At 39.8% G+C, this 13,271-nt stretch overlaps 1 protein-coding gene across 1 annotated transcript in view; it reads left to right on the top strand.

Annotated features, from left to right (window-relative positions):
- Window positions 1-1,786: 1,786 nt before the first annotated feature.
- Window positions 1,787-13,271, top strand: part of TBC1D9B (TBC1 domain family, member 9B (with GRAM domain)) — a gene marked incomplete at its 5' end in the record, with an annotated part of 18,286 nt that continues 6,801 nt past the window's right edge. Inside the window, 12 exons of the mRNA XM_010179199.1 lie at window positions 1,787-1,897; window positions 4,840-4,958; window positions 6,029-6,257; window positions 6,931-7,189; window positions 7,831-8,038; window positions 8,171-8,383; window positions 8,549-8,710; window positions 9,320-9,470; window positions 9,785-9,999; window positions 10,740-10,857; window positions 11,529-11,814; window positions 12,483-12,612. Coding sequence (XP_010177501.1) covers window positions 1,787-1,897; window positions 4,840-4,958; window positions 6,029-6,257; window positions 6,931-7,189; window positions 7,831-8,038; window positions 8,171-8,383; window positions 8,549-8,710; window positions 9,320-9,470; window positions 9,785-9,999; window positions 10,740-10,857; window positions 11,529-11,814; window positions 12,483-12,612 — 2,201 coding nt within the window. The remainder of the gene's footprint in view (window positions 1,898-4,839; window positions 4,959-6,028; window positions 6,258-6,930; window positions 7,190-7,830; window positions 8,039-8,170; window positions 8,384-8,548; window positions 8,711-9,319; window positions 9,471-9,784; window positions 10,000-10,739; window positions 10,858-11,528; window positions 11,815-12,482; window positions 12,613-13,271) is intronic.

Raw genomic sequence — 13,271 nt, 5'->3', positions numbered from 1 at the left:
GGTGACAGAAGCTGTCGAAATAACCTAGCTGTGACCAAGGCACAGTGTTAACAGGAACAAAAAATCCCCTCGCTTTTAAAACACCCCATTTATGTGCAAAATGCTTACACCGTTATGTGAGTAATAAAAATATGCTTTTTACAGTTGTGAATTATGCACAACCAGTTTCATGTATTAGCCCTGTTAGCCAAATACACTAACTACAGGAGTGGCACAGCTGATAAACATCCTTAGCATATCCCCTCTTTTCACAATATTTAAAATTAGTTTGAATTACTCTGTTTCATGTAACATAATTTACTTGTGCATTTTTGTGTGCAGGCATATAATTGTATTCAGCAATTTCCCAGGTTTTTACAAGAAGAAGTGGCACCTAGTGCTGTTCTGGAAACATCTGATCTGTTCTTAAATGGTTGAAGCTGTGAGCCAGTTTACTTCTTGAGCTACTTTAGCTCAGTGCGAGTCTTCTTCAGAGCTCTTGTGCGTGTCCTCCTTAAGGAGCTGTACAACTGCAAGTTGAAATTTTTGAGTTAGAACCTAGATATTCAGCCAGTCTGGAAGGTTATTTAAAGTGCTGTCATAGTCGAGTTCTTAAACATGCCTTGTTACTGGTCTGTATGTCAATATTTGACACATTCAATAATGTTATAGGAAGTATTCAAAATTACTTTTAAATCCTTATTCTGCCTAAAACTGTACATGAGAAACCTGCAGCCGAAACTGAGATCCTACTGTGCTGGATACGTATGTGCGTGTTTCAAGGACTACCAGGTGAACTTGCTATGGATGGTGCTTCTCTTGAAATATGTTCACTGGTATATTCCTAAGCTATTACTTGCTTTTGGATAGCCAAGAGAGAGAAAGAGGAGGAAGTAGCATGTTTCATGATAATGAATGAGATACGGATGAGTACGGTTTGCGCAAGACTTACCCAAACCATAGAGGGGAGAGCAGGGAGTTGAGCCTAGGCCTCCCAGATGGCAATCCAGAGGGGCAACCCGTGCTCCCTCTCCAAGTTCTAATGTTAGAAAACTTTTAATCATGAGGATTTTTCAAAATTCCTTTGCATTAAAGATGCTCATAGTACATTAGCTAGAATAACAAAGTGTCATAGTTATTTGATGTATCTAGTAAATAGACTTAATTTAAATACATGGCTATGCTTTACAAACTCTGGTGGCTGTCAGCATTTATTCTAGAAGTGCCTGCTTTTTATTTAACATCATATGAAAAATATTTTAACTTTGTGTAATTAAATTTTTATTCTTTGACTTCTTTCTTTAATTGAAGTACTTCTAGAAATGTCACCGAAACCTGGGAGTACCTGTTTTTCCAGAGCTGTTTGATTCCATTTTGGATGAGTTATCTTCCCTACTGTTTGCATAGATGATGCTGAAAGGAGCAGTATTGAAAGCTCTTCTGTGTTTTAGTCTAGTGGGCTTAAAAATCACTGTGAGCAACAGAAACCCCACAGAGAAAAACAGATTTCACTTTTATTAGAAAACTCTCCTAGGAAGGTGAGGGATTTTAATGAGGTTTAGTAGACATTTAGTTGCAATCTAAACACCCATTACCAGTGGGACTGGCTGTAGTTGGTTTATAGGCAGTTTGCTTGCAGTGACTGGATGTATGTCTTCATTTTCTCAAACAAGTGCCATTGCTCTTCCATCACAGCATACATGATATGAACATTGCCATTTTTCTGAAGTGTTGATCCTGTACTTTGACTTCACCCAATTCTTCAATTGAGTATTACAGTGTTAATTTCTTTCTCTTTGCCTCCTAGGTCTTCTTGTGGGAACGTTGGACGTGGTTTTGGATTCCAGTGCCAGAGTTGCCCCATACCGTATTCTGCACCAGACTCAGGACTCCCAAGTGTATTGGGCAGTGGCGTGTGGTGTGTATTGGTGTGACTCTTGTCACGGGCTGGATTTGTGTTATTCTGTTGTCTGTTTGGTTCAGATGATGGGTTGTCCCACCTGAGTATTGCTTGACTGCTCAGGAAACTTCCTAGAGCTTCTGGAGGGGTATAGTGGAAGATGCCAGAAGTGACAGAACGCAGTGTTGTTTAAAGTGTAGTTTAGCACCTTAAGGCTCTAAAACTTCAATTTCTGCAAATGTTACAAATTCCCTTTCTTTCAAGGAGTATCTGTTTGCAAGGTCATAGTGAGATGGTTCAGAGAATAAAACCATGATGATAAGATTGCTGTGGGACAATGGGTGTTCTGCCAAAACCTGCTCACCAGGAACACGTAAGGTTGTTCAAGGTGCCAGACACTCTTTGGGGAATCTCTTTACTGTTTTGATCCGGTTTATTTTTTTCTGTTATTTCTGGCCTGTAATAGATAGATACACTATTTCTGCAAAATATATTACAATTGTATTTTTTTTTTTAAAACATCGAGAAACCTTGGCCTCTTTTACTTGAGAAATGTAACTACTGTATTAGAATATCATGTTACAACCTTCTAATATCTGGTGGTGAACTGTGATTAGGTCTTTAGGTCCTGAAGAGAAAATATCTTCAGACATACTTGTTAGACCAACTTTGTTTATAATAAGAATCTTCACTTCTCACTTTGTGGTTGAGACATAAAATGTGAGCATGAGGTAATCATTTGCTGAGCCCTCAGATGTTGATGTCTTGTTTTCCCTGTTCCCGTCTTCTCCCCAGGCAACCAACACAATATTCTGCCCTGCAAAGCTACTTACATTCTGCAGAAGAGAGGTTTAGAAGTTGCTGTGTTTTACAGAAACTCAGTTTCCCTTTTGGGGAGGAAGGATGCAGAGAGGAAGAAAGACAAGCCAAAATGGCAGGCCAGAAACTACACAGAAAAAAGCCGAATATTTAGTCACTCCGTACAATGCAAGTCTGAAATTATATAGTATCTTGACACTCAATGAGTGTGTTATTTTTGTACTATTTCAGGAGTGTTTAGTTGATACCCTCTATATCTCAGTTACTTTTAAGTAATGCAGCGTGGTAAAATTAGACAGGCTGTATAACAACCGAATAGAGTTTGATAAATTATTATACTGGAGTAAATACATTGTCTGCATCCAAAGTGTTTTTTTAAATCATATCTGGTTCTCATTTTACTGTCAAAGTAAGAGCACTGGCATTCACTTAAAGTTACAAAATTTATATGGCTCTCTAGTGGAAAAATGCATATATTTTATGTACAGTTTACCATGTGTAAATACTAGCGGGCAGCATTCTGGTCGTATGGGCAGCTTCAGCTTTCCAGCACTTTGTTCTTACAACTTTCTTTGTAGGAATTGCAGAATTTTACTCCTTCATGTATGTCATTCTAATGTTCTTCTTAGAAACATGTCAGTTCTTGAGTTCTGGCTTATTTCAGCAACTTGTTTGGAGTCACTTGGTCAGAGGTGCAGCTCATGTAACAAAACACGGATTTTTATTCCCCTGCCATTGTTGCTGGACCTGTGGGTTTTTTTCCATGACCAAAGCATTTTATAGTTCATAATTCAGTGCCCTTAAAATAAACCATTTAATATGACTCAAAATCATTTATGCTTTAAAAATGTAGTCAATGCCAGGATGGATGACAAGTAAACATACACAGAGACAAAAGAAAATGAATTTACTGTCCAATCCATTGGGCTGTACACACAAACTCAAATTCATAGCCCTGCAGTCCTTTTAGACAAGGCAGCTTTCTTGCTTCTAGTTTTTGTTTTCAGGTCCTGGAGTTATTTTTGCTTATGAAACCACAGATTAGCTGGCATTAGGTTTTGTGGTCAGGTATCCAACTGCAAGTACGTGAAGACTATTTCATTGCTGCAGCTGCCTCTTAGAAAGTCAGGTAGAGCAGTAGCTTTAGGGAACTGCTTGTGTTGTCCACTGCTTTTTTTCTTTTCCATCGTTAAATGCACTGAGAGATCTATGGTACTTACAGAGAAATGAAGTAGAGGGAGGCACACTGTTAACATTTTTAGAAAGCCCACTGCTTTTGTATGAAACTTCAGAAGATAAATTTACTGGAATTTGGCAAAGAGAAAGTTAGAAATGTCTTTCTCTGATTTGCATTTGAACAGATTTCTTTTTGTCTGCATTTAATCATGTTTCTTATCTTGTTAAATAATTGCTTTTTTAATTTCTTCTACATTTTTCTGTCTACAAGAGAATATAGCGATAGCTATTGATAGAGAGGAAGAAATCTTCAAGCAAACGCAGTTCTTTGAAATAATTAATGGCAACTGAGTAAGGCAACTTTCTGTAGAAGAGTTCTTTAATTTGGTTACACAGTGAAGGTTATCCTTTGTGAACTCTTGTAGACTGTATGGTTAAGGACAACTAACTGATAGAAGTTTTGCTGAGATTTTTATTTAAGAAAGCAAAGAACTTTGACATGAATATTTTGATGGTTTTTTGTTTTGGAATTGTATGCTTTCTGCTGATCACTGCTCGTGGAAAATGGAACCTCTTTGGAGGTGTAATAACTTCATTTGTTCTGAAATGTCAAGCTTCTTCTAAAGTTCGCAACTTTTATTCTAGATTACCAGGAATTAAAAGAGTACTACGTGTCTGGAACATCAGAATGCTTGTTATTGGGGGAAAAAAACGTATTTGGTGTGCACTGGCAAATAGAATGATCTCTTGGTAATGTGCTGATTATCCTCAGTGGCAGTGGAGACATTTCATTAGAAACATCACGTTGGTGTACATAAAATATGCTTAAGATGCGTACAGTTGGTGTGTTTGATGTGTCCTGATCACTGTTTGGAAATTATCCGTTTCCTGCTGTGAACTTGGAGGAAAAAAGACCTTGTTCTAATTTCTTTTTACTTTGCTCTTCCCGTTACCCCATCAATTAGGATCATCTCGTAAAGAGATCACGAAACATTGGGAATGGCTGGAGAATAACTTACTGCAGACTCTGTCCATCTTTGATAATGAGGAAGATATCACCACCTTTGTCAAGGGCAAGATACATGTAAGTGACGTGTTTCCCTGAAGGACTTTCAGATCCTAAGAAGGAACAGGGAGGCGGTCTTAAGAATTTGTTACCCTTGGGAGGGAGGGAGCAAGAACTCCATTGTAAAACACCTCTCCCTCCCTTTTCAGACATACATGTCTCATGAAATGCATACAGTATTATCAGTGTCACGTTACAGTTGTAACACTGGACAAATGTAGTTGGGGCAGAAAAGTTTGAGTGGCAGATCTCAAGGAACAGCCTGCTTAGGATGCTTCTACACAGTAAAATATAGTGCCTCTTTAAAATCATTCCAGATTATACCTGTAATGCAGAGAGAGTGTTAAATGAGGGTTCATCTAGCAAAAGATACGGGAGAGAGAATTCTAGTTTGCAGGCAATGTACTTGCCCTGCCACGGTGGTCTTGAAGCTATCTCATCTGTGATGTAAGGAAACTGCACCCCAACTTCCACTGACTTCTGAGTCAGATAGATGTCTCTGCTTGTGGTGCAATTACAGCTTTCAGATTCCCAGCCCACAAATTCACCTGAGTAGAAACTTACAAATACTTTTTTTTTTTATTTGAACAGCAGCAATTTGAGTCTTTTTCAGTACTCCTGTCAGATTCTTTGTATTTTCCGTGTGCATGTCTGACAGAGACTGTGGTCGTTTGTTTTTCCTTCTGACCAGTCAAGAGCTGATGGACTGCAGAGTTCTGCCCTTCCTGGCAGAGGATCTTCTTCCTGTTGAAGAAGCATACATGCAAGTGAAAATAGACCTCAGTTCTCCTGCAGGGTGTTCAGAGCGTTACCAGGCCAGTAGTGAGAAACTCAGTCAAACGTTAAACATGAGTGCTTGCCACATGTGCTCAGGAGTAGATCCCAGATCATAGACTCCCTGACTATCTGATTGCTCTTTCTACACATCTTTGTTATTTCTTAAACATGATGGGAGAAATGATAACTGCTGTGTCACGTTTCTTCTTTCTGTCTTCTGGATTGCTGCTGTGACCTTTGGCTGTATATTATGTCTGTCAGCAGGCATGTTCCCTTCCATTTCTTCTCTCTCTCCTCCCATGTCCTTTCAGGGAATTATTGCTGAAGAGAACAAGAATGAGCAGCCCCAGAGCGAAGAGGACCCAGGTAAATTCAAAGAGGCTGAACTGAAGATGCGGAAGCAGTTTGGGATGCCCGAGGTGGAGAAGTTGGTCAATTACTATTCCTGCAGCTATTGGAAGGGGCGGGTACCCAGGCAGGGTTGGCTGTACCTCACTGTCAATCACCTCTGTTTCTACTCCTTTCTGCTGGGCAAAGAGGGTGAGTTATAAGCCTACTAGTTGTTTTTCTGCCATTTTGCATGATTTTTTTTAATGTAACTGATCTGTTGTGAGATTTTTCTTTTAAACTGACAGGTTGGGGTTTTTTTGTCCTTTTAGGAATCCTTTGAGCTCTAGCTCAACACGTAGAGCAGTCCTTGCACTCACAGGCACTTCAGTGATGTTTAGTCTGAATGCCTGAGTCATTTTTCAAAACATCTCTCAAGTTATATTAGTACACCTCAAGTTTTATTACAGCGAGATTACAGAACCAAGCAATATTTTTACCTTGGTGAGTTTTATTTGGAACCACAGCCAGGACCCAGTATTTAAAAAGCTTGAACTCTTGAGTCCAAAGCTAATTTGCTGGAAAGAAAGAATGAAAACTTGAGTAATTGTAGTTGAAAGCGTTTATTGGATGAGAGGGAGTCCTTTTGGAACTGCATTATTTCTAGTGTGGTTAGTTAATCCCAAAGATTATTTCCAAGTATTTTTGGAGAACACAATAAAAGCATGGAGAGAAGAATTGTCCATGTGTAAGAGGAGAAGAATGCTGCTGTGTTGAGAGCTTACTGGCTGCTTGAGCTTCATTTCTGATAGTTTGTTCTTTTGCCTCAAATTGTAATAGTAGTTTCATTTTTTGTTTGTTTTTTGTTTGTTTGTTTTTTTCCCAGTTACGCTGGTGATCCAGTGGGTGGATGTAACCCAGCTAGAAAAAAATGCTACACTGCTGTTCCCCGAGTGCATTAAAGTAAACACAAGGGACAGTGAACTTTATTTTTCCATGTTTCTCAACATCAACGAGACATTCAAGCTGATGGAGCAGTTGGCTAACATTGCTATGCGGCAGCTGTTAGATAACGAGAGCTTCCTACAGGACAAGTCCCTTCCAAAGCCCAGGAAACCTCTTAAGAACATCTCTGCATTAAAAAGGTGTGTGTTCCCAGCAGTGAGAAGACAGATAACAGGATGCTGTAGTAATAAATTTGCGTTACTGTGTAGCTCTCAGGTGTCATCGGGGTTTTCTCACTCTAGGGGCTGCATCACTTATTTCAATCGTTAGCCCTCTGCCTGTCGTGGTTTGTTTCCATCCCAAATTCATACTGAATTCACACACACCCTCATGTCTTTCTCATGCATGACTGGGCATTGTCAGAAGGCATTTTCAGCTAGAAACTGTTGAAAATCCTGTTTAAAATTAAAAAATGAATGAAGAAAATTGTATGAGCCCCTTTGTCTGAAGTTGAAGATTTATAAAAAGTAATACACATTTATATTGTAATAAATCCTTCCGCTGGGGACTGTTTTCTGCAGTTTCAGAATCTGATGTAGCATTTAAGTTTCACAGGTGCACTTGCATATGTTGTATTGCAGGACATGGTTTGTCAGTGAAGCATGTCTGAAGGCTGAAAGAGGAGTCAGATAAGGGTTGGCATCTCAGTTAGAGGAATGAATACTAAGAATACACAGCACAGTCTGAAGCTGGTGCTTGGAATGAACATTTAACATTAGTGTTTGAGTGGGTTTTTCTCACTTGAAAAAGCCTCTGTGGACTACTCTGTACTTTTCCCCAGAGACCTGGATGCTCGAGCCAAAAATGAGTGCTACCGTGCCACTTTCCGGTTGCCCAAGGATGAATGCCTGGATGGACATACAGACTGCACCTTGTGGACACCATTCAACAAGATGCATATTCCTGGCCAGATGTTTGTTTCCAACAATTACATCTGTTTTGCCAGCAAGGCAGAGGAGGCTTGTCATCTCATCATTCCTCTCAGGGAGGTGGGGATTTCGTAGCTGTATATCAAGACTGCAGGCCTTTCTTGTCTTTAGTGTGCTGCTAGCTTTTGTGTGGTGCTTTATAGATAATGGAGAATCCGCTAGATCCAAATGGCCCTTGTCTTTGTCTTCTAGGTGACAATAGTTGAGAAAGCAGATAGTTCCAGCGTCTTGCCCAGCCCTCTGTCCATCAGCACTAAGAGTAAAATGACATTCTTCTTTGCCAATCTGAAAGATCGAGATTTCTTGGTACAGAGAATCTCTGACTTCTTGCAGCGAACACCATCCAAGAAACCATGTGGCAGCGATAGGGAATGGAAGTGGAACTTGGCTGATCATGGTTGTGAGGTACTAAGGAGGTAGTTGGGAGGAGGATTTGTCAACTTTTCAGAGTAATGCTCCTTACAGTGTGTGAAGAGTGCTTGTTACCAGTAAATGCTGTATCACTGTTACACAATTAGCAGAGGGGAGGGAGGCTGCCTGAGCTCAGAGGCTTTATGTTCTGTTGTTCAGGAGGTTCCAGAGTTGCCTTCCAGCAGCCCACTTGCAGTCAGCCCCACGTCCGCTCTCAGCAATCGACCTGTCAACTTCTGTGCTGGGGAGGTGCCAACAGCCTCGCAGGGACTACTCAAACTCTTCAGAAGAAATTCCGAGGAGCTCTTGGGACCCAAAGGGGCAAGTAAAATTTTAACTTAAAACAGTTAACTCTAAATTAGTTTGCAGTAGCTTGGCAGATTTCCTGTCCTGCTCTAAGACTTAAAATTAATTTTATCCCTCATCAGTCCTGCAGTATCACTGCTGTGTCTGACACGATGATAGCACTGCATAGATGTAACCTGGCTGACCGCTTTATCAGTACTGAGATCCCCAAGATACTTGACTAGAGGCTGAAAAATCAGTGTTAGTATGCTTTTGGGATGTAAACTCAAGTCTGTGAAGAACTGCTTTTCTTCAGATCAGGAAAGCAGAGGACTGGTACCTCTGTTTGCTTATTAATTCTCATAGATGATGGTTCTGCTTGCATTTATGTAGACATTTGCAAGGTGTAATACCATTGCACAGCCCATGTTAGCATTGTAAAGACTTGACTTTAAGCCAGGTCAGAACTGATGCAGAATAGTGTGGATTAGCATACAGCCTTTTATTCAACAGGAAGAAGAAAGGCTTTAAATGTCAGTGTATTTCTCTTGTGAAGTGTAGGCCTGAGTATACCCAGACATCACCTGTCCTACAAACTTAAAAATGCATTAATCTCCTAAAATGGCCATATTTGTTCCTGTGAAGGCAAAGGAGAAGATGAAGGAAGAGTCTTGGAACATTCATTTCTTTGAATATGGACGAGGGATGTGTATGTATCGCACTACCAAGACTAGGGAGCTGGTGCAAAAGGGAATCCCAGAGAATCTTCGTGGAGAGCTGTGGCTCCTTTTTTCAGGTAGGAGGTTGTGCTGGATACTTTGACAGCTAGCAGGAATCATGGTGTTTCTGCCAAAAATGCATTGATCGCATTCCTGAGATTACTTTTTTTATGAGCATGGTATCTCTTTGGCCTTCTTTGTCTGTGTTTCGGTGTTCAGACCTAGGCTCTAACATGATGGTTTAACAGTGAGTTTGTTACTATGCTGTCATATCTATTTGTAGTTCATGAGTTCATGTCGTGCTTCCTGGCTGCCTCTCCTCTGAAACTGTGGGTATAAAATCTGTATTCCAAAGCTCAAGAGGTGAAGCTGTATTTGTTTGTCATTATAGGGGCTTGGAATGAGATGGTGACTCATCCTGATTACTATGCAGATCTTGTGGAAAAGTCAATGGGAAAGTACAATCTTGCTACAGAGGAAATAGAGAGAGATCTGCACCGTTCTATGCCAGAACATCCTGCTTTCCAGAATGAGTTGGGAATTGCTGCCCTCCGGAGAGTCTTAACAGCTTATGCCTTCAGAAATCCAACAATTGGGTACTGTCAGGTAAGACGGAAGTCTTAGACTTGTTAGTCCTACACGGTAACCATGATTGACTTGGACTTTTTCTGCAGTTTTTTGTCCACTTCCAGACTTTTCCTTCATGCTGTCCATGTGGTGGTGTGAGAGCATAGGAAAGAAGTGGTTATGTTGTAAGATCTTTTAGCTGTCCTTTGGATGCAGCATTTAAATAGACTTTGTACATTTCTGTTAGGTGTAATGACAGTTTTCTACTAGTTTTCCTTCTAGAGCTTTCCCTGTGAGGGAAAAATATCTTCTGGTTTCATTAAAAAGAGCAATTAAATTGAATAAGTGATTGTGCATGTCGGCAGTGTATTGAAAATGAAGCCAGTTGCTGGCTTGTGAAACAATTCAGTGGAAATTTGGATTAATTTTGCATATTGCTCTGGTATTAGGGGTTCTCACTATGTTGTTCTGTGACAACCAAATTGTTACAGAGCTTTTTATGAAAACTTTGAAAATTATACTTAGTCATATTGATTAAAGAAAGTGCTTGACAAAAAGTAGTTAAAGTATTTGCTTCCTCACAAGCAGAGGAACTGAAGCAGGAAGGTAAATTGATTCAAGGTCATCTGTTAACTCAGATAACAGTAAAAGCTGGAAATAGATGTGACTTTTAGTGACAGTTTTGCTTTATTCATGTTTTCTATGTTTAGCTGGTCTGTAACATGACCATCTTTGTGTTTCTCTCCTATATGTGCATATTAAACTCTGCCGGCCCTCAGGCCATGAACATTGTAACCTCAGTACTGCTGCTGTACTGCAATGAGGAGGAGGCTTTCTGGCTCCTAGTGGCTTTATGTGAGCGGATGTTACCAGATTACTACAACACAAGAGTAGTGGGTGAGTTTGTCAAATTCATGCTGGGTTTTCAACTACAGTTGCACCAGCATCTCTGAGGAATGTTTTGTTGTTCAGAATGAATAGAATGTGATGCATTTTAAAGATGCAGGTGTGTGATGGAGACATAGGAAGAGACACCACAGGCTACCAAGGTAGTAGTACTACCTTGTAGTAACAAGGAAGATGAAGTCACTAAAAATTGGTAGCAGAAGGGACCATTAGCAGTAAGGAGGCATATCTAGAAGAAAATTATTGGGTTTTTTTTTTACCCATCTGAATGATGTATTAAATCTTGGGAATAGGCTCCCAGGCAAGGTTAGTGAAAGCACCACTTCATGGGCTTTTAAAGTTGGTCTGTATAAAAGAGTGTAGTTTGATGTAAATACCATCATATCAGTAATCTTCCACCCTCCCTTTCAGGGAAAATGCATAAATCAATTATAGATTCTGTTTCTGTATGCTCTGCAATGTAGGAATAGTCTCTATCTAAGTATGTTTGTTTATTGGGAACAGGGAACAAATCTAAATAAATGTGTTAATTTTAGTTCTCAAGAGACTTATATGAAATTAAAGTGAACTTAGACTGTTTTGTTTAATAATTAATTAGCTTGGGTGTAGTACCATGATACCACCAATTTGAGTTCTGTCATTGTTTTTGTTTGTTTTCCCAGGTGCATTGGTGGACCAAGGCATCTTTGAAGAGCTTACACGAGAGTATCTTCCACAGCTGTCAGAAAAGATGCAGGACCTGGGAGTGATTTCCACCATATCCCTTTCTTGGTTTCTCACTCTCTTTCTCAGTGTCATGCCCTTTGAGAGTGCCGTGGTTATTGTTGACTGTTTTTTCTATGAGGGAATCAAGTTTATCTTGCAGGTGTCATTGGCCATACTTGATGCCAACGTGGAGAAGTTGTTACAGTGCTGTGATGAAGGTGAAGCCATGACTATTCTGGGCAGGTACCATTCATTGTTCTAATTTATAACTGAATAGTAATGGTACCCTTTTTAGTCATCATCTCTTTCAACCTAATTCCATTATGTAGATCACAGATAACACTCTAGGGCACAGCTTGAGCTCCAGAGAGGTTTGCTGTTGCTTTCTACAACAGCTGAAATTATTTTTTGGCTCCAGTGTGGAGGAATCCCATCTTTCTGGAATTGTTTGCTTTGCAGCATAGTGCATTCCTTCTTCTCAGTTTGAATCTGAACTCTGAAGGGTTGTCTATCCGAAATTCATGGAAGAATTCTGATCTACTATTAAGAACAGATCCTGGTAGGAATCACATTCTAGAAACATGGAACTTTATCAAGCAGATAATCTCCCAAGTCTAGTGAATGTACGGTTTGCTTGTTTGAAATTATAATCTCCTCTTTGTGTAGCAAGATCTTCAGCTTCCTACTTGAAACCCACTTTAAAAGGAGTGGATACCCCCAAAATAGAGTGAAAATCAACTTTACTTCAGATATATTGAGGGTAGTGTTGCAGGTTAGCTGGGAAAAGTTAAATTTTCCTACGTGTTTAGATTGATGATACAAAGAAGTCGGGAATGATACATTTAGGATATTGCTTCTTTTCTTGGATACTAATCCTGAAGTCTTGCATCTGTTCTTTTTTTTCCCCACAGATATTTGGACAATGTAGTTAACAGACAGAGCATCTCTCCTCCTATTCCCCACTTGCATGCCTTATTGACAAGTGGAGATGACCCGCCACTTGAAATCGACATCTTTGAACTCATCAAAACATCCTATGAGGTAAGGTTCTGGCTTAGTTTTTGCCCAAGAGACTTTTCTCTGCTAACATTCAGTTTTATGCTTTGTGCAACCTGAGTTTCAACAGTGTTTGTAGCTTGAGGTGCTCAAGGACTGCAGGCCCCTTAATTACAAAGAGTCTAAAATGAAGACTACAAATAAGTAAAAATTACAGACCAGAGGTTTCTTTCTGATTTGTCAAAAAAGTCTCTGTTCTTACTTGTATGTGAGGATTGTTGGTGCTAGGGAGTTGGGTAAGAAAATTCAGGGTTGAAATTGTGAGGTATGCTGCAGAAACTTGAAAGGATCCCAATTCATGTGCACAAGAATCCTGTTCTGGGATACACATTATAGTAGTAGGAAAGTGACCCAATAATGGTGCCAATGCTGTTGAAACACCTCTGCACTGGTGGAGGTGTACCTCATTATTCATACTGAGAACAAACTCATAAGAAATTTGTACGTGAATGATGGAAAGAACACAGGCAAGAGAATTGGTGTTTGATGGTTCTCTGCTATGCTGTGACAAATGTGGATTCATTTCCCTTTTTATCTCCTGTTCTTCATCCTGTCCCCTTACAGATGCTTACAGACAGGCAGCTATGATTTTTCTGGGTATTTTGTTTGTTTCTTTAAATCTGTCATCTCTGTTTGTTCTCAGT

This window comes from Mesitornis unicolor, unplaced genomic scaffold (genome assembly GCF_000695765.1).
Source record: "Mesitornis unicolor isolate BGI_N332 unplaced genomic scaffold, ASM69576v1 scaffold27502, whole genome shotgun sequence".
Taxonomy (NCBI): Eukaryota; Metazoa; Chordata; class Aves; order Mesitornithiformes; family Mesitornithidae; genus Mesitornis; species Mesitornis unicolor.
Note: the sequence above shows the minus strand (reverse complement) of the source record. Positions and strands in the feature narration are given on the sequence as shown.